The sequence below is a fragment of the Phyllostomus discolor genome, chromosome 10 (assembly GCF_004126475.2).
Source record: "Phyllostomus discolor isolate MPI-MPIP mPhyDis1 chromosome 10, mPhyDis1.pri.v3, whole genome shotgun sequence".
NCBI lineage: Eukaryota > Metazoa > Chordata > Mammalia > Chiroptera > Phyllostomidae > Phyllostomus > Phyllostomus discolor.
In genome coordinates, this window is record NC_040912.2 from 79,421,487 (window position 1) to 79,442,536 (window position 21,050).

Consider the following 21,050-nt stretch of genomic DNA (forward strand, 5'->3'; position numbering starts at 1 on the left):
GAAACAAAGAAAAATAAAGTTGGCAATTAAATACTGATTAATTCAATTAACAGCTTCCATTTTTTAAAGTAAATTGACAGAAATGCACCTAGTTTTTTCTCAACGCCCAAATGATTATTTCTGGAAAAAAAAAATACTTGCTATCTGTTTTGTTCCTGACAAATGTGAGGGCCAGAAATTTTGAAATTCTGGTTATCTTAAGTGACAGTGAGTGATTACTTCAATAATGGAATGATAAAAATAATCCCTGAAATTTATATGGTGCTTTATAGTTCAGGTTATTTATAAAGTGCTTTTTTTTTTTTTTTTTGAAATCTTCCAGACAGACCTAATGAAAACCCTCAGACTCAGAAGTTTGGGGGACAGGGCCAAACAGCCATCAGCCAAGACAAATCCTACTTCTGACTGGAGACCCATTAGTCGTATTAGAGTGCCACTGAGTCTCCTGATTTATTAGGAGAACTATTAGGAGAAGAAGGCAAAAATGTAGAATGTGTGGGCAATACAGGAAAAGGGGATTCTTCATAAGTGACTTAGTAAACGAAAATGAAGGAGGAGTTTGAGGCATCTGTCATCTCAAGCTCTTCCTGAGCTCTCGATCCTGAGTCTGGGAGAGAAGGAGCATTCTGCTTGGCTGGGGGCCACGGTGACTGGAAGGGTCCAGTCATGTATCCAGTCCTCGCAAACGGGTTTCTTTCTGCATCCCTCAGACAGAGAAATTGACTTGACTCGGCATTGCTGAAAGGGAAAAGCCAACCAGCATGTTTATTCATGTATTCATTAAATATTCATTGAGCGTTTATTAAGTTCTGGAGAACAAATGGGCAAGAATCCTTGCCATTGTGGAAGTTCAATCCGGGTGGGGGACGAGTTTCTGTTTTATTGTAGGCACTGCAGTGGCTGCTTTGTATATATTCTCTCAGAAGTCCCACGGCAACCTGTGGCATTATCGTTCTTTTCCAATTTAAAGATGCAGAAACTGAGTGTCAGTAAGTTGCTCAAGATTACGCAGCTGGTAAGTGGCAGGAAAGGTGAAACTTGTTCTGTCTGACCTCTTCGTTCCCCAGCTCCACTGCGGGCCTGTCTCCTGTGGCCGCCCTCTTGGTAAGAAACCGCATCAAACGTCAGCATCTCCTAGTGTTGGAACCTGTGCCTTTGCTCATCGTCCAGTCGCTCCTTGTCAGGGCCGTCATGTTGTAGTGTTAGCCTGGTTGTGTCTTCACAAGAAGTTACATCTGATACGTTTAGCCTGGTCTGGGAGCACAAGCAACTGCATCCCCTCAGTAGCAACAGGAAGGTTCTTAACGGGGCCCCTTCAGAATGGAGGTTCTGGTCAGCGGCCGCCTCTTCAGCAGTGCAGTCTGTGTAACAGCAAAGGGCAGCCAGGTACACCCAGGCGGCGCCTGCCAGGGTTGGCGTTGGCGGGGGGGGTGGGTGCTGTAGAACTCTATGTGTTTTGTGAAGGAAGAGAATTCGGGAGATGACATCAGGAGGAATAAACAAGATAAAAAGGAGGCGAGTCCGCTGCACACGTCAATGATCCCTACGGGGAACCATTCTGCAAACCGATCAGCAGCAGCGGCCTGTCACCCGCTCTGCCCTCGCAGGTGAGAGTCGTCACCTGCCGAGTTGCATAGACTCCTTGTTTCCCATCAGGTTACAGTTCGATTACATCGCACCCCACAGAAGAGGGCGAAATCATATGTAGTATGTCTTCGTCCAGGCGTCACACTCGCAGCTGGGAGATTATTCATTGCCTGCATGAGTTTCGCCTTGTTGTTAAGACTTCCTATGATGGAGTCATCCGTTAATTTGTTTTCTGTTTCCTTCCTAGGGAGGTGGGGGGGTTTAGTGTAGTGGTGAAGAACCAGAGGCTCTGTGGCCCGGTTGCCTGGCTGCGGATCCCTTCCCGGCTATGAAACCCGGGACCGATGACTTAGTCTCTCATGTCTCAGCTTCCTCATCTGGACGCTGGGGTAGCATTCGAATCCACTCGATAGGACTCTTGTGAGTGAAGCATTAGACGAGCCCTGGCCCGTGGTCAGTGCTGCGTGCGTCAGAGGCGGTGCTACCGTTACGACTGTGGATGTGGTTGTCACTAACGTCGCCAACAGATGACAGTGTTATGCTTGCTTTGGTCATCAGCATCCTCTCAGCATCACATGGCTGATGGACAGAGCCTTTACTTTTAGATTCTTAGTACTTTGCCTAGGAACGTTAACAAATTGGTATCAGCCATAAAAAAATCTTATGAATTTAATAAAACATTGCGTGTGGTGAGTAATCAGGCGTTTGGGACAAGACATTTGGAATCCTAGCCAGCTGAGCCTGCTGTAACAAAAACGCCACAGGTTGGGTGGCTTCAACAGCAGAAATCTATTCCTCACGGTCTGGAGGCTGGAAGTCCAAGTCCAGGCAGGTGCCAGCAGATTGGCGCCCAGTGATTTGCAGGCGACCAGCTTCTTGCTGTATCTTCACGTGACCAAGACAGAGAACGTCTCTCTTGTGACTCGTCTTTGAAGGGCACTAATCCCCCTCAGGAGGGCTCTACCTTTGTGACCTAGTTACCTCCTCTAGTCCCCATGTCCTCATACCATCCCATTGGGGGTGGTCGGGGTCTCCACAGAGGGATTTGGGGGACACAGCATTCGGTCTATAGCACCGGGTGCGGGACGCAGCAGAAACAACGCAAGTGATGCTGGGGCTCACAGCACGGGTTGGGGCGGGCCTCGGGACACGCTCCTCTCCTCTGCACGCGATCCCCCAGGTGCCTCCCCGTGTTTGCCCTTCTTCTTGCTGGCAGCCCTGTGTCGGTGCCGCTGCCATGGCTCATGAGCGTGGGGATCGCGCTCACAGGTCAGGTGACTTGGATGTGGAAACTGGTCAGGACATAGGTTGGCGGTTGCAGGTGCGCAGGGCCACCACGCGAGGTCCGCCCTGTGACTGCAGCTCTCTGCAGTGTGCAGTCGGGGGCAGAGAAGCGTGTTACAGGGCGGCCACTGCCGACGGCTGCCGCCCTCGTTGTTCCCTGACACGGTGACCACGTTGTTCCTGATTTTCTATCTCATATGTAATCCTAAATGAGGTGGCCACATCATGCGAAACTTAAAAATCAAACTACGCTGGACTTAGTTTGAACAACCAAAGCACAGGAAGGAAAAGGAAACGTCGTCCCCACTGGGGTATCAGACATTTTACAAAATGAACAGAGGAGTGAGATACGGAGCCACAGGAGTTCCAAGGGTGTGGGTTACAATATTCCAGCCTGTCCCCGCAGAACAACAGCAGGGAAAAATAAAATCTGTCATTTTTTTACTGGCTCATTCCGTCTGTGATTGAGGCATTTCAGTGCACAACCAGGAAAATGATAGGTTACTTTCACAGTGGTGGAAGTTGAAGAAACGCTCAGTCATTCACTATATCATTACTGCTGTTGGTGAGAGCTTTGCCGTATGATATTTTCTCTCTCCGTTCTTTCTCTTTCTTTCTTTCAAACATTTCACAAATTTGCATGTCCTGCTTGCATCGGGGCCATGCTCAACCTCTCTGTTGTTCCAGTTTTAGTACACGTGCCATCAAAGCAAGTGCACTTGCTTCTTTCTTAGTGCTGTATTCTTTTCAATCTGTCTGCGCTGGGCCACAAAACAGATTTCAATTTGCTACCTGTGGAGCCAGACTGCAATGCTCAGGCTGAAATAGGAGAGAAATGGATTTAGTGAAAACTCAAAGTAAAGAGTTTCATGGATTTCCGTAGAAGGATGCACACTCTGAAACCCGCTGATAAGATACACACGATCACTTTTGAGTGTCTCCCGGTATTAAGCAATTCATAGATATTTTATATGGAAAATAGACCCAGCTAGATACTCATAAGACGTTGTACGTGTTGAGGAACTCAGACACTCCCAGCCTGGGGTGCACTTGCCTACAGTTAGTGCCACTGCACTGGCGCTCGGGCACTTTTAACCTGTGCTTGTTGAGCTGCTCTTAGGGAAGCTCAGCCGGTGAAGAAGAAGAAGTCTGAATTATTTTACGGACTAATCAGACCGAAGGGAGAGATTTTTATTCCACAGACAGGAGAGCTTTTCTCTCTTCTGCCGTTTTAAGAGAAGATAACTTGAGGATAAAATAACTCTGGAGGAGTGAAGAGCTCAGAGGAGCTGCAGGCGGCAGCTGCAGGAGCCTGGGCTATATGCTCCCGGAGCCCTCCCCACCCTCCAGCTCCTTGTTAAGTGAGAAAACAGACCCTCTTACTGCTGTGCTCCCTGGCTGCGGAAGGCACACCAAAGGACGGTGCATCGCCTTGGATGTTCATATGCGACAGTCTGTATTATATGTTCACGTGTGTTTGGAAAATAACTCTATAAGCCAGCAAGCGCCATCCCCATTTTCTGAGAGTGGAAACCAAGGCTTCTAGTGGTGCAGTGACTTGAGTGAGGCCCAGCCAGGTTCAAGTCCTCATTTTTGGAACTTAACTATTAGGAATTCATTTTTCCCATTTACATCATAGTCACTATCATAATGTAGTAGAGATTACACTGGACCACAAAGGAACACTTAACTCTGGGCTTCAGCCTCTGCTCTGTCACTACAGGGTCTTGACAAAGACACCCCACCCCTGGGCCTCGTTTTCTCTTTGGCATAACAGGGTAGGTTGTATCTGCCGGTCTCCAAATTGTCTTGTATAAATTTCCAGATTCCATTCACGATCTTTTCCATTTGTGTCTTCCTTATCTTCCTTTTTGCTCAAAATCATCACGATCTTCACCAAAGAACAGTTCCTTGCCAGGTTGTATAAACAGAGGGACACGAGAAGGCAGAGAACAGCGGCTGGCAGTGACTCTGTACTGAGCGTTCTAGGCCTCAGAACGCCCAACCCAGTTATCTTGCGCCTTCAGGTTCTCATCCTCCTCTCGTTGCTGGTGGCCACCGCTGAGCACTCCCCGGTGGCAATGCAGACGGCACGCATGGATCTGCTCGCTCCCCTTTCCCTGCTGTTCCTGAGGTAGCCATTCAGATCTTTAATGTTTCCTAATGACTCGGCGGCTGGGGGCGGGCGGGTGTGAGTGGAGGTACTATTGGGAATTCAACAAACAGGAGAGATGCCAGGTTAAAAATTGTAAGTTGAAAGTTAGAGTACTTGAGAGTTTTAAACATAAAGGGTCCTATATTTTGAGTGACTACAGGGCTTTAAAAAGTGTTGGCCTAAAAAGTCTTCTTTTGTGTTTTCCCTTAATTCCTAAGCTGCATCTTAGGGCCTTTCTGTCCTGATGAACTGTGACGAATTAGAAGATGCTCCTTTCTGCCTCATCTGCATGTTGTGTGTTTCACCAGACATTGTTGTTCATTTCTCTCTTGTACTGTAAGGGGTGTTGAGAGAGAGAGACAGACAGAGAGAGAGACAGAGAGAGAGAGAGACAGACAGAGGGAGGAAGGAAGGGAGAAGAGTGGAGGGTACTAGGGTGTCGGTGCCTTTAATTAGTTCACTTGGGGAGGACGGGGTATTTTTAGTACAAACACCTGAACCTAGACTGTTAACTCCTCATGGTAACTCTTGCTCTAGAAAGCACATGTCTTCGTAGGAAAGTCACTGTCAAATAGCCATATTATTCCTGTTCAAATGGCAAGAACCATTTATAGATAATGCAGAATCGTTAAAGCAATTAGCTCTGCCTTGAGATATGTAGAAAGCATAGCATGTCCCAATAAAGATTTTTTTCCTTGCTTCTTAAACATATTACAGGCAAGTTCTCAAAGACTGCAGCTTACGGTATTGCCTTTAGATGCGTTTGTTCTAGTGTGAGACCTGGTAAATTTTTTTCCTAGAGGCATTCCACTCATTTAGTGATTCACTCAGCAGGTGTTTGTTGAATGCTTACTACGTGCAGAGCACCACGAAGTACGGGGGACGCGATACCCTGGAAAAGTTGACATGGGGCTTCCAGCCTGGCAAAAAAAACCAAAACAAAACAAACAAGAAATTGGGAGGGCTTGTTATGGAGCTGAAATACCTGTGCATACAGGAGACTCCTGTGTGAACACGACCTGCTTGGAAATACGGATTTAGAAAAGTCCAGAGTATTGGGGAGAGCTCTGCGTCAGAAGGACGGTGAGAGAAATTCTCCCTGTTCGCAGTCTCAGTGAGCAGTGTCCACTCCCGGCCTTGCCCATTAGACTTGAAGACTCAAAGTGACTGTTAATACAGATCTGGTCTCCTGTCACAAAGTATGAAAATGAAAATGCCGTCAAAATTGGAGCTTTCTTCTTGAGTATTTTTGTCATTAAAGAGCTTATTTGTTTTATGTTAGTTTTAGAAAGTCTTTAAAAGTATATTTCTGCAATTGGTGATAATTCACACCAGCACTGCATTCCTTAGACTTAACATGTAAACAAAGAAACAAGAATTTTTTTTTGTTCACTGTTATGTTTAAAAAGTCTCATTAGCAAATGCGTCCATCTGATATTTCCCAGAGGTTCAGCGTTAGCTCTTAAGGGAGAACAGGGCGGGGGCGGGACGGTGAGGAAGAGCAGACAGGACAAACCGTCAGAATATCTGCAGGGTTCGCCGCTCTTTCCTCTCCGTTCAGGTGGCTGCTGCCAAAGGATGAAATCAGTGAAATTGCCCTTTTGTGTGTAATTCAAGGTTAATAACTGGTGAAAGAACTTTTGGTCATTAAGTGAGCTTTGTAATTTTAAAAATGATAGGAATCATCTCCTTTTAAATTAGGATTCACTTAGTAACTAAAGAGTTGGTGCGTTTATCTCATTCCGCTCTAGGCATCTGCCCCTTTGTAGCCTGGTTCGTTCATCAAGGCCCTACGGGGCTGTGGCTGCTCCACCAGGGGGCAGAGGGGTGCCCTCCTTCCTCCCACTTTCCCCTCCCCTGCCCGTGAAGCCCCCACGGTCTGCCCCCACCTCACTCTTTAATTTTGTTATAATACATCTTCGTATCTTCATCTTGCTGCTGCTGCGTTACAAGCTCCTTGTGCCAGCGTGGTATGTTTGTCAGCCCGGCGCCCACCCAACACAGTGCTTGGCATATAGTAGGCGCTCACCATATCTAATGAGGGGACGAAGTATGGCCTTCCGAAGAACAAAATATACTTACCTGTATATAGGCATGCACCCAGAAAATGTGCATCACGTGCCTGTTGTGCACAGGGTTGCCTGTGGGCCTGTTACAGGTGCTAAATGTATGGGGCCTCAGCCCTAGCTGTGAGAAGCCTACAGTGTTCATTAGAATCAAAATGCGTATTTGTGAAAAGAACATCTTAACTATTGATGGTGTGTATCAAAGATGTGCATTGTTCATGGGCCAAAGGAGAACATCCACTACAGTTCAGAGGCCCCAGGATCCCCTTCCCTAAGGAGAACCAGGGACTTACTCGCTGAAGAAAGGGACTGCAGCCCAGCCTCCGAGGAGGGGGTAAGGTTCATCCTGAATGTGCTGTGGCTGTGCTCGGCGGACTCCCTCCGGCCTCCATTCATCGCACACCAGACAGACTGCACAGCTTCCGCCAGCACGGGCTAGGGGATAGGTGTTACTAGGAGAAAGGAAAAGTCAGCAAGAGAAGAGGAGGCGCACTGTCCCCAGTCCTGCCACCATCCCGTAGAGAGGCATACGGGGACTGGGCTCTGCTGAGGCTGCAGGGTGCGTTTCAGCTCCCCAGTTGTTCTGCTGGCTGGGGGGGCAAGGATGAGGAAGCAGCCCCCCATGGGAAGTTTCCGTGTCCTCTTCTGAGGGAGGAAGTGACCAGCGCCGTGGATAACTGATCTAGGTAGGACACAGCCCCCTCAGCTGGGAGAAAGGTATTGCCCTGCCCCCAAAGAGTTAGATTTCCAGACAACCCTGGGTGAGCTGTGGGTGCATCACCCGCTGATCCCGCTTATTGCAGTGCAGTGGCTGAGGGTTTGGGCCATGGAAGTAGAGAGCTCAGTTCAAGTTCCAGCTTGCCTGCTTCTTGGCTGTGTGACTGGGAGGGCCTTACCCTCTAAGCCTCAATGTTCTGAAATGCGAACTGTGGACAATACTGATTTATTCTTCACAGGAATGTGGTGAGGATTAAGTAGAGTGGACATTTAGTACATAAGTGTTCAGTGAACATTGACTGAAAAGGCAGGATAATGATCCTCCAAGAAAGGGAAGAGGGAAATTTGGAAAGATAAATGCACCCCTGTGTTCATTGTTCGCGAGAGCCAGGGTATGGAAACAATTAAATGCCCGTCAGTGGATGAATGGAGAAGGAAGGTCTTGTGTGTCACACAATGGAATGCTAGTCATTGATTTAAAAAGTGGTGAAGTCTCATGATTTTCAGCCACATGCACAGACCTTTAGGGTATCATGCTAACGGAAGGAAGTTAGACAGTTAAAGTCAAATACCATTCACTGGTGTGGAATACTAAAACCTAAAAACAGAACAAACAAACAACTACAAAAAAATAAAACCACCCAGAGGTGGACAGCAGACTGGCCGTTGCCAGAGGGGAGGGCAGTGAGGGGGTGCAGCGGGTAAGGGCCCGTTGCCTGGCCATGCTGGGAAGCAGACTTCGGGTGGTGAGCTGTGAGGCGGTCCGTGCAGCTGTCGGGGTGCAGCGTGGCTCACCTGAACTAGCGGGACGTTATGCTCGAAACTCACCTCAATGGAGAAAACAAAGTGTAGAACATGAGTGGATCAAGCAATATTGAACTTTTTTTTTCCAGTAAGAGGTTTCAGAAACTCTATAAGCTAGTGTAAACTCGGAAACTTCAAAAGAAGGCAGGGAGTTTGCAATACTTTCCCAAATTATTTGACCTTGGGGTCTCCCCTTACATTCTGTGGTGGAAAGACAATTAACATCTCCTAAAAATAGTATTCCATGTAGCACGGTCCATAAACACTTCCCTTTTGTATTTATGGTTACATGATGTGAAGCAAGGTTTTGTTCATAAGAGAAGTATATGATGGTCACATTCAATTTTGTGTGTATTAAAACAGCGGTCTGCAACAAATTTCCCCAAATCCCATTAGCGTCAAGAAGGCACAGTGAGAGCACTTATGTGGGAGCAGTGTGTTCTGGGGATGGCTGGTGGGCCAGTCTTTTTGGGGAAAGGGCCCGTTTTGAGGACAAAGGAGTGGGTTTGCGGTGGGCTCTCCCTGCAGGACTGCAGAGGCCTCCAGTCTGTTTGGAGCCGTTGGAGATTTTCTCGTCAAACCACGATGTGTGGAAGGATTTTTCAGAAAAGTAGCATGGTGCTAGGCATTCTAGGGATACAAAAAAGGTAAAGAAACTGAAAGCAAGGAGACCTGTCAGGCTAGCAGCAGTTTGTGTTCTGGGAAGGGGGGGAGTTAAGGTGTTTGAACTTTGACTCCTGTCCAGGCTGCGTGGGCCGTGCGTCAGTGGGCACCTCTGCGGAGCCACTCCTGCAGCCCCACCTCCGTCTGCTGCAGCCGGTCCAGTGCGCACAGTGTGAGGCCGAGCGTTGCGAAAACAGAGCGGGAAAGGTCATGGGAATTATTTTAATAACGCACGGTAACAAACAAAAATACTATAGAATAATCTGTACAAAAGGCATTTCTCTAAAGTGGATTTTGGTGGTTTCTCATTAACTTGAAGTGACAGAAACTTAGAAATAATGCTCTTCCTTTTCAAGAAATAATTATTTTTAATATAGCAAGACCAGAATTTTACACAAGTTTGCCATGTCTTTTAGCGTTCTATTTTTTTTAACCCTGCCTTGCATGGTGCTTGATAGAAACTGACCAGGAAATGATGGATGGATGGATGGATGGATGCATGCATGGATGGATGCCTGGATGGATGGATGGACAGACGGATGTACTGCAGAGGAGTTAAGAGTTTCGGCTCTTACCCCACAGGGTTGTGATGGACTGTGTGGGGCTGTCAAATGCGTACCCACAGACAGAACATAGGCCACGTGGAGGTGTAGACAGGGACGTCCCAGCAAGGAGACAGATCCCTGGAAACCGACCCGACTGCCATTCTAAACAGGCCGCCACCATGCCCCGCAGAGCTATTCGGGGCATACATTCGTCTCACAGTTTTAAGAAGTTATTTTGGGCTAGAACTTCTTAGCATGAAATAGGACCCTTCAGTTTCCCTAAAGTAAAGATAAGTGGTGTTTGGTATTTGGATTGTCATCTTGTTCTATTCCTTTAGCTTCTGGTAGACTTGCTATTTTTTTTTTCTTTTTTGCATTTACTGTCTATATATCCAATTAAGGGAAAATGGAGAACTTGAAATTCAGATAACTCATTATTTTTTCCCTAAACTAATGGGCTGGTCTAGGTTTTGGGTGAAGAAGGGAAACTGTAGAGCTTAATTTCCATTTTTTTCCATTAAGATTAAGAAAAGCACCCGTATCCTGCACATTTATCAGCGATGGTATCACTTTGCAGTTTACTCTTTTCTATACTCTTAGGAGCTTATTATAAAGAAAAATACTTTGAAGTACCATCAAGCATACTTTCTGAATGTTACCTATTTGGGATTCATACAGTATCTTTAGGGAAAGAAGCAGGAATCAAAACTGATAATTGGAACCATTAATAAGGTAGAGAATCTGTTTTAATGCGGAAGCAGTGTGGTGTGGCAGAAAGAGGTATGATTGGAATCAAGAGGGGCCACTGCTATTGTAGCATTGTTAGTGCGCCCGTGGCCAGATTGTACCACGTCACGCATAGGCCGTGGTGAGATTTAGAGGAAGAAAAATGCAGGAATCCTAGGATGTTTGTTGTACGATGAAGTAAGCGTTCAAACCCTTACAGGCAGCCACCAGCACCGGGCCTTTGTCTTTTCCCCGACCTTTTCAGGTGTTGGCTGCGTCTCTGTTCACACGGCCCCTGGGCATGTGCACAGGGCAGGAGAGTGTGTACCGGGAGACAGTTTTCCAGGGGTGTCTTGTGTGTTGTTCACAGCGTTGAACAGAAGCTCAGCGCCCTTTTTGGTGGACCACCTTCTCGAGTGGCTGAAGACTGAACAGCCTTGAAAGGAGAGATGGTGGCTCCCTCTGGAGTGAAGGGCAGGCTTATTTACTGCCCAGTGTCACACAAAAAATGTCTCCTTCCAGGGCAAAGGTCAGGCAGGTTCACCTGTGGCCCGGTGTCCAGCACTGGGGTTTGCCGACCGCAGGTTCTCTTCCTGTACCGAGTGCCATGCACCCCCTGGCCCTCATCACGTGGCTCGGGGGTGTGGGGCCTCACGGACTTGATGGCACTCTGGCCAAAGTTATTGCTGAAAGTCATTGAATGTCCTTGGTCTCTGAAGGGGGGTGGTTAGTGAGGGGGCCGGGGATCTTCGGCCAGTGTCCATGAAATTGTGGTTAGCTGACCTGTGAGCTTCCAAACAGGGTAAAAACCCAGCGCCTGACAAGGTCGAATTTGAATATACTGATTTTGAAGTAAGGCACATAGATGCAGTTATGCATTTGCTGCCTTTGGCAGCTGCCTGTAACTCCTGGCCCACAAAGATAGAAATGGACATAAAGTGTAGAACAAGATATAAAATGTAACTTTAAGGTTTCTTGCTAACCCTTACCTCTTACCCCATTTGGGACTTGGAAGCCTTAAAACCATTCTTTTCATTGCAATGACATGTTGGAAATTATTGATAATGCACTTTGATTTTGAGAGTTTAAGATGTAAAACTAGAAGAAGATAGTTTCTCTGACTACACATAATCAGCTACTGTACCTGCATTCATTAAATTCTTGCTCCTTTTGCATTTACCTAGGCTAGGGTTCAGTAGGAAATTTGGAAGCTCCCTAAATGGAGAAAAATAGTTATTCTTTCTCCTTTAGAAAAAAAATTAAGTTTCTGCAGCCAAGAATGTTGAAGAGGAAATGTTTCCTTTTCACAAGGCAAGGGAAGCTGGCTGTTTTTAAATCTGCTTTGGGCAATTACATGTGGCTATGAGTAGCCGATTTGGAAACATTATTGAAACTTTATGTCTTTGGTCTTGGGTACAGTATAAGCAGAAGTGATGATAACTGTTAGGTATATCAGCCTGAATTCTGGGCATTTTCAAGGTCACTGAGAAAGGGAAAATAATCCATTGATTTTTTACTAGAGTGTTCATTTAAGTGTCTTCTGTGAAAATCAATGTAAAATTTCCCTGCCACTCAGAATGCAAAGTGGTGTGTAATATCACTACTCCAAAGTGCCCCAAATTGTTGCATTTTTTTTAAACAAGCAGGCTTCAAGTTGTGTCCTTACCACATAAATTCAGCTTCTCAGATAGGATTATTTCCATATGGATGCATAATCAGGAAAAAATAAACTTATGTCAGCCTGAATTCTACTTCTGCCTTTATTATTTAAGCTGCTCTTAACCTCTTCCTAGGTCACTGATCATCTCATTGATTTGCTTTTATTCATACGCCTCAGAGGACGAAAATTCCTTTCTTTGCAGGCATTATGTGTAAGTGAAATGTTACTCCTCCATTTACATTAATAGTCTTAAATTATTTACCTGCTTTGGAATTCACATGTTACAAATTTGCAAGATGAAAGCTGTCAGATAGATGCGTGAATGTATTCGTGCTACTTCCCTGTTGCCCGTTAAAGTAGCTGCTTTGGGGGTTCTTGACAAAAATTAAGCGCCTTACAGGGCAGAAGAGAGGGCAGAGGAGGTTAGGTGGTCCGTATCACAGCCAGCCGGGCCGCGGCCGGCACCGACTGGCCTGCGGCAGTTCCCCCTAAACCTTCGTCTTCGCCTTTCCACCTCCGGTGTGTTCCCTTCAGTAGAGCCGGAATGGAGCAGGCTGGGGTGGGAAAACGGAACACTGGATAAAACAGGGGGAACAGGGTCTCCCCAGGCAGAGCTGTGGCAACCCCTCTTGACTCGATGAGGAATAGTATCCTGAGCAATGAGAGACGTTTAATTTATTTCCATCGTGACTTACTCAAAATTAAAAATGAAGCCCTGAGTCATATAAATTATAGAAAAAAAATTCCTACATGTCATTGCTAGTCATGCCAATTTAAATTCTGGAAGAGAGTCCATCAACATTAGTGAGGAACCCCAGGCCGGCCAGACCCGGCGGGGCCGAGTGCCGCTGCCGGGCCGGTGACCTGGTGACCTCCATCTGCGGCCTCGCGCTGCCAGGTCAGGTCTGGCTGGCGTCCCTGACCTTGCCCAGCCTTTCTCGTGGACTTGCTTGGCAGAGAGGACTCAACTGGAGCTGTTGAGAAGCTTTTATTTACCATATTTTTCAGACTATAAGACCCACTCTTCTCCCCCCACCCCGCCCCCCACCAAATTTGGGAGGAATAATGAGTGTTGATGCTGCTGTGTGGTTCTGTTTGCATGTACACTGGTGAAATATGTTATTGAATATTTTACCACATTTTTTGCTTCAAAACCTTTTTTCCTATTTTCCTCCTCTAAAACCTAGGCGCATCTTATGGTCTGGAAAATATGGTACTTGATCAGTTTCTTTAAAGCCACCTGAAGGGAAAAAACAACTAAGCTTTAGTGGAAGTGAAAGACAAAATTGAAAATCCACATGTGGACTTAGGTCAGTGAGGCAGATTTAGAAGCAAAGTCTTTCTCTTACTTGGTTTCGGGCTCTTCTAGGGGGTGGTCCCCTCCTTTCCTTCCTTCTTCCTTCCTTCCTTCCTTCCTTCCTTCACATGCCCACTCACTCATCCAGCAAATACCTGCCGAGCACCTGTTGTGTAGCTGACATTGTTCTGGGCCCTGCAGCTACATCAGAGAACAAAACAGCCAAAATTGCAGATGTTAATAGTGCCATAGTTATTTCTTCAGTAGTGAGTCATAAAATACAGGTTTAACAGGTCAACTGACAACAAGTGCCCTGAAGACAGGTAAGTGGACTGGCAGGCTGCTTGGGAAGGGGACCCTGTGGCGGAGATACCTGAGCAGAGGCCGGGGGACGTGAGGGAGTGATCCGTGCAGGTGTTTGCAGACAGGCGTTGAGGAAGAGGAGCAGCAAGTACAGAGTGCCCGCATGAGCCCAGGGCACTGTGAGAAGACCCTGTGATCAGAACACGGCCAGAGACGTGGTGGGGGTCGATCGTACTCGTACGGTAGGTCTTAGCAAAGACTTCACCGGGGGGTACTAAAGGAAGTTAATGGAGGGCTCAGAGAAGTGGAGGGACATGGTCTTAGATTTCAAAGCCGTGCTGAACAACATTTTTGGGGGGGAGTGGTTTTTTAAAAATTATTTTATTGATTGTGCTATTACAGTTGTTCAGACGTTTTCCCCCTTTGCCCCCCTCCATCCAGCACCCCTCAGTCCCTCAGGCAATCCCCACACCGTTGTTCATGTCCATGGGTCAGGCATATGCGTTCTCCAGCTGCTCCATTTCCTGTACTGCACGTTATATCCGCATGGCTACTCTGTGACTTCCAGTTTGTACTTCTTCACTCTTCATCCATTCCTCCACACTCCCCTTCTTTCTGGCAACCATCAAAATGCTCTCCGCATCCATGATTCTGTCTGTTCTTCTTTACCTAGTTGGTTTTTTAGATTCAATTGTTGACAGGTATGTATTGATTGACACTGGTGGGCGGGACAGAAATGTGGAACAGGCTGGCTCTACATCCACCTGCGGTGGATAAAAATTTAGGAGAAATATCTTGGGAGCCAGGAGTCCCAGCCCCACACCAGGCTCCCCAGTCCAGGGTTCCAGTGCCAGGAAGATAAGTCCCCATAACTTTTAGCTGCAAAACGCAGCAGGGATTGAGTTGGTGGAAGAAACTTGTAGAGTCCCAAGCGGTTCTTCTTAAAGAACTCACACATGGAACTCAGACTCACTCCCTCTGAGCTCCAGCACCAGCTCCAGGGTAGCTGCTTGAAAGGCACCAGTGGCAAACAGGGAGGAACTGAAGTGCCTGGCATCAAGGCAAGAGCTAGAGGACAGCTTTCTCCCAGATAGAAAGGTGGGCAGAGGCCATTGTTTGAGCCCTTTCCCCCCACAGAGCCACAGAACCTGCAGGCCAGGCAGGTGCTACATCTGAGACTCCATCAACCTGGCTAATGCTCTTTGCCCCACCCTCACCTAGAGATCCCCTGAAGCTCTGTCCCACCCAATTTAAGGGCCCACTGAAGCTGTTAACAGTGGTTTTTCATACAAATGGCTGATCTTGGCTCATGCTTCACAACTTCCTAAATCCTCTCAAACAAGCAACAGCCTGCCTCAGTGAGCTCCCAACCCATGTACCCCAGTACCTCTTGCTGAGTGGCTCCAGGTTCAGCACCAGCAGAAGCCAGCTTTGGATCACAGTTTGGCTTCACCCGGGAATCTCCAAGCCCAGCACAAGTAACAGCCATCTCAGATTGCTTTATAACTCATGTAGGGTGACCCTGGGCAAAACACAAGTGCGGGCTGACCTTGGCCTGCACCACCCAGGAAACCCAGAGCCTGTACACCCAGTGGACAGCTACAGACCCGGTCAGAGCACCGCCACCCTGCCCCTCCACGGCTTATCCTCCATGAAGGGCGGAGGTTGGTGGTCAGTGGTCACAGCCAGTCCTTGCTGCTGACTGGCCTGTGTAAATCCCTCCCTATGACCTGGCAACAGCAATCAAGGCTCAGCTACAAGAAAAGGGTATACTCAGCCCACACAAAGGGTGCACCTCGAGTCCCCAGCTTGGGTGATAGGGGAGGCTGTGCCACGGGACCCTACAGGACACCTGCTGCATTAGGACATGCTACTAAAACAGAGAACCAAAGAAGCTCTACCTACTACAAAGAAACAAACACAGGGAGGCTGCCAAAATGAGGAGACAAACATGGCCCAAATGAAGGAACAGATGAAAACTCTGGCAAAAGAGCTCAACAACAGAACTTTATATGATGGTGGAAATGTTCTAAAATCTACAGTGTCCAGCAAGGTAGCCATGAACCACCTGTGGCTGTTGAGCAGTGGAACTGGGGCTATGCACCTGAGGAACTGATTTTTTAATAGAATTCTAATTGGGATGGCAACGCGTGACCAGTGGCTAGCGTATTGGACAGCACAGGTTGCAGTTTCCACTGGTTGCTTTGTGGAGCATGGTGTGTAGGGAGCCAGAGGGACAGAAGCAGGGAGAAGACCGTAGAAGCTACTGTAATACTCCAGACCAGGGGTTAGCACACTTTTTTTTTTTATGTGAAGGCCCAGACAGTAAATATTTTAGGCTTTGCATGTCATGGTCGTCCTTACAACTACTTAAGTGTGTCATTGTAGCATGAAAGCCAAATAGGCAATATGTAAATCAACTAGGATGGTTGTGTTTTTTTTTAAAGATTTTATTTACTTATCTTTAGATAGAGGAGAAAGGAGGGAGAAAGAAAGGGAGAGAAAAATCAATGAGCTGCTTCTCATGTACCCCTAGCCAGGGACCTAGCCTGCATCTCAGGCATGTGCCCTGACCAGGAATCGAACCAGCAAACTTTAGGTCCACATGCTGGTGCTCAATCCATTGAGCTATACCAACCAGAGCTAGAATGGTTGTTTTGATAAAACTTTATTGGTGTGTCAGATTTGGCTCCTGGGCTGTGGTTTGCCAACCCTGATATGGGTGGCAGGTGGTAGTGACTCAGACCAGGCTGTACTTCAAAGGTAGGTGTGACGGGGTTTATTCGTAGACCACATGTGGACTGTGATGGAGAAGATGCAAGCAGGTGACTTAAGGTTTTTTCTCTTCTGAATTGAGTAGAATGCACTTGCCATTGACTAGGATGGAGGAGACTTGGATAGGAGCACATTTGAGAGGAGAGAGCCAGTTGAACTTGATCTTGTTACGTTTGAGAGGTCCAGTGGGCATCCAGGGAGAGTCTAGAGTCAGGGATAAAGGTGTGGACTGCAGTCCTTTGTGTTTGGAATGCCCTTCCACCCTTCTTGCCTGTTGAAATATTACCAGTCTGTTAGGGGCCAACTCAGACGTCATTTTCCCCACGAATACTTCCTTAACACCCCCTCCATCCCTCTCTCTTCTTCCCATCCATTCGTGAGCCCTTGTCATGGCTTTGCTGCCCACTCTACATTCGATTACAGGTTTGCTTTAGTGCCCACATGGTATTTTTTACTGCCTAGAAACAGCTGTGAACACAGAGGATGGTATGGAATGGACAGGTTTTTAAATACCAGCTCTGCCGTTACTGGCCTGTGGTTTTGCTAAGTAACTCAGACTTTTGGAGGCGCCATTTCTCTACCTATAAATTTAGATAAATGAGGTTCCATAAGGTTTAAATGAGATATTTACATTAAATTTTTGCATTTATTGCATTTAAAAAAATTTTTAGTTGTTTTTAAAGAGAGAGGAAGGGAAAGAGAGAAACACCAACTGGTTGCCTACCATATGTGCCTGGACTAGGGACCAAACCCATAACCTGGGTATGTGCCCTGAGTGGGAATTGAACCCACAACCTTTTGGTTACAGGACGACAGTCACTCCTACTAACTGAGCCACACCGTCCAGGGCATTTTTTAAATCTTAATAGTTTAACAAAAAATTGTGTAAGGAAAAGTCATAAAGAGATTGCTGGTTTTTAAAAAGATCTCTTCCAGTGTTTTTAAATTTTCTCTTGCATATACTTCCTCTTAAATTATTTACATGGAAAGGACTAAGCATTAACTTTTACGCCTTATGCTAATTACAAGTGAATTTCTCTTTTCTCATTTTACCATCCTTGTTGAAGTTCTTTTGAATCATTGCCACTTGACAGTTTATTAACTTGGGGACAGCAGATGAATATCTGATTCTCCCTTTACCCCCAAATGCCACTTTGTTTGTTAATCAGCATGGTATCACTGAGTGAAAAGGGGCCTCAGCTCAAGTCAGTACTTCATAACTTTTTCATGAGGCCTTAAGACATTGTGTTAAAAATGCAGGGCAGTGCACCTGGTGGAGACAGGAAGCTACGTGGGGAGCTACACCTCTGCTTAGTGGCTTTGTGAATCCTTCAGCAGCAAGAGGCATAGTTGCTCTTTCCCCCAAAACAACTATTTGCTGGGGAGTCGTCTTGAAAGGATTGTTTCCGTGACAGTGTGTGCTGGGGAGATTTTTATTGAGACTTTCCATTGATGCTGTCACATAGTGTTTACCGAAGACAGCTTTTTATTTCAGAACTGTAGATAACCCTGAGAGTTATGGACGGTCTCCAACCCTTTGGCTACATTGAATCAGCCGGAGAGTGCCTTCCCTTGTCAGATTTACGCCGGATTTCCTGTCCTTTCCTTGGAAAATAGTTGTGTTGGCTGGTGATGTATCTGGATGTTAAGTGTAAATCTGCCTCACTTCATTGCCTTTTAGCTTTTTGTAACCTACACCATGTTCCTCTACAACACGATGTAGAGTTTTTCTGTTCCGTAAACTCCTTTGGACTCTTAACGGACTTATTAGTTAGCTAATAACAGTCGCAGGAATGGCTTCCACATACAGGCCATGTTTGGTTAGAATCTTTAGGGCCTTCTAATTCCACGGCCCTCCGACACAGGGTCTTCTCTGTGGCGCCCCTGCATCTTGATTTTGTCCATCTCAGTATTTAGACATTTGGTAATATAAAACACTCCACCTATTGAGGAAACTCCTTTCTTCATTCAGTGGAATTGCCTGTCAGAAAGCCTTCCGTTCGTGCAGAAGCACTCTTTGTCTCTTGCCAGCTTACCTGTTCATTCCAGTGCTGGCCTTTGGGTTTTTAAGGAAATAGTCTAATTCCTCTTCCATAAAACAGTCCTTCAATCTGGATGATAAGAATATGGTTCTGTTTTATAGACCCTGTAGGTTCTCAGATAATGTTGGTTACTGATAAATTTTCTCCCTTTATTTTTCCTTAGAAGTAGTTTTAAGACAAGTTTTAGCAGATGCAAAACAAAACAAAAAACAACTTAGTTGCAAACTCCATACTCGGGGCGGGTCACGAGGAGGGTGGGAGTGATCAGCAGCTGCCTTGGTTATTCTCTGTGGAGTAAATATGTGTTTGTGCCGTTGAGAAACCTTACGTTTTTGGGAAGTACACTGGTGTGTTACATCATTGTAAAAGCACGCCTGTTTGCATGTTTGTCAGGGATGAGGGGACTTGGATGCACAGTGACCGCCCGTGCACACCCCGCACACTGTCCCTGAGGGGACAGGGAAGGAGGTCTTTGTGACAGGCACTGCCGGCGGGCGGGCACTTGGCCGAAAAGAACAAGAACGAGAAGGACTCGCTGTGCTTCCTGTGGCAGTTTTTTCGGGTTTAACGAGAAGGAAGTGCTCTCTGGGTGCAGGGGGCATCGGAGGATTTTCTCTAACTTTCTTGACGTTATTTTGTTTTTAGTTAGCTACAGATTTTTGTTTCATTTGACTTAATTAGTCTTCTTTCTCTAAGCTTCACACTCACACCTTCATGGTATTTTTGGAAAAGAATTAAGATAGCCACAGTCAACTTGGATGATTCTCCAGGATGCTCCCGTAAATTCAGTAGAGAGATTGCCCCTTTATGACGGAAGATTAAGAGTGCTTCTTTTTCTAAGTCTAAGATAACTTTGTCTCTTGGTCAGAAGAGTAAAATTAATTAAATATTAATCTGGAAATCTCCCAGAGCAAGATATAAAGTAATTGACCTTGAGAAATGAAAAGTTATAGCATTCAGATGAATAAGCACTGACCGCTGTGATCGCTCTCCTTAGATTTAGGTGAAGGGAATAATTGATGTAAGCTTTCGACCAAGTGATAGTGGGGCTTTGATTTTCTGATATTCTAATATTGCTACTATTTCTAAAGCCGGAAAGCAAGGAAGGATTAAGAAAGATAAAAGTGAAAAAACCCCGAAATACCCTATACATCCCAAAGGTAGATAAAGAGCATTGTAGCGATTTCCTTCCTGACCTACCGGAGTGCCAATGAGATGATTGGAAACAAGGTAATAATTACTGGTGACAGTAATGAAATTCTCGTTACATTGGTGTGAAATTATATGCTGTACCTGAAACAGGGACCTTCTAGGGAAAACCATAGAGGTTAGCAAACAGGATCCCCAAGTCTAGAGTCTCAGGATTTACTGCCTATGATGACCCTTTACTGAAGTGTTCTGAGTTCCAGTTACTGCTTTCAGATGATAGATCGGTAGAATATTATTAATGGTGCTACCGCATCTGCTGAGCATGGCTCTAGGAAAAAATGGCTTTGGATATAGTCAAGTCTACGCGGGAAAGTACCGTCTATTCAGATGTGGCAGACGCCAAGTTTTCTGGACGCCTGTTTGGGTGTATGTATAAATCCATAAGTCTTTTTTTCTCTCTCCTCTCTTTCGTCCTCCCTTCCTTCTGTTATTTGCTGAATTCTGAACATACAGCAAAGAATGAGGCAAGTTCCTGTACTCACAGAGCTCACAGACCAAAGCATTTTTGGATAAAGTCCCCACAATTATCAGTATTGAATAGTAAACAGTTTACAATTATATACTTCATTGCCTATTTTTTTTACATGCGTTAACTCCCACTAATGGATACGCAGCAGCATGGTGACCTCGAGTCATTTCCTGGTGAGTGCTATGAAAGGCATAATAAACTCTAAGTAAGATTAAATGTTCTATTTTTCTCTCTTAGATTTCATTTGGCTTTACAAGACTCAGTTGATAATGGATACAAAATGCATCTAGTTGTACAAATGGAAAGTAAGAAGTAGTCTTTTTTTCTTTTTAACTCAGATTTTACTTAAAATATGGGTCACATTTAACTAGAAGAGCTGCATATTCAACATAAATAATCAATGGCGGTCATAGCTTCACCCTGTGGTAATTTATCTTCTGCACAACATTTTAATCAGAGCCCTAGTGTGATGTAAAGAAGTGTTGGTCGCTTTATGTGGGAAAATGTACATGACTTCAACTTTGCCATTCTATCCATGTTTAGGGGGCAGTTCTGTGATAGTAAGTGCACTTGTCTGGTTGTGCAGCCCTCGCCCCCGTCCGCCTCCAGAACTTTCTCCTCCTCCCAGACGGAAACCCTGCCCATCAGTTCTAACTCCCCACCCCCTTCCCGTTGCTCCTGATTTCTCTTACGTGGGATGTGAATAAAAGAATGTCTTTCATCCTCAGATTCTTTGTAAAATAGACTG

At 45.9% G+C, this 21,050-nt stretch overlaps 1 protein-coding gene across 2 annotated transcripts in view; it reads left to right on the forward strand.

Moving 5' to 3' along the window:
• EXOC4 (exocyst complex component 4) overlaps nucleotides 1-21,050 on the forward strand; it is a 676,926-nt gene that overhangs the window by 374,472 nt on the left and 281,404 nt on the right. The window contains exon 11 of one of the 2 annotated variants that reach the window (XM_036010918.1): nucleotides 1,835-1,934. The exons of the other annotated variant lie outside the window; for it this stretch is intronic. Within the exon in view, the coding sequence (XP_035866811.1) occupies nucleotides 1,835-1,919 (85 nt within the window). The 3' untranslated portion in view covers nucleotides 1,920-1,934. Of the gene's footprint in view, nucleotides 1-1,834; nucleotides 1,935-21,050 lie in introns of those variants that run through there. 2 annotated transcript variants of the gene reach the window in all.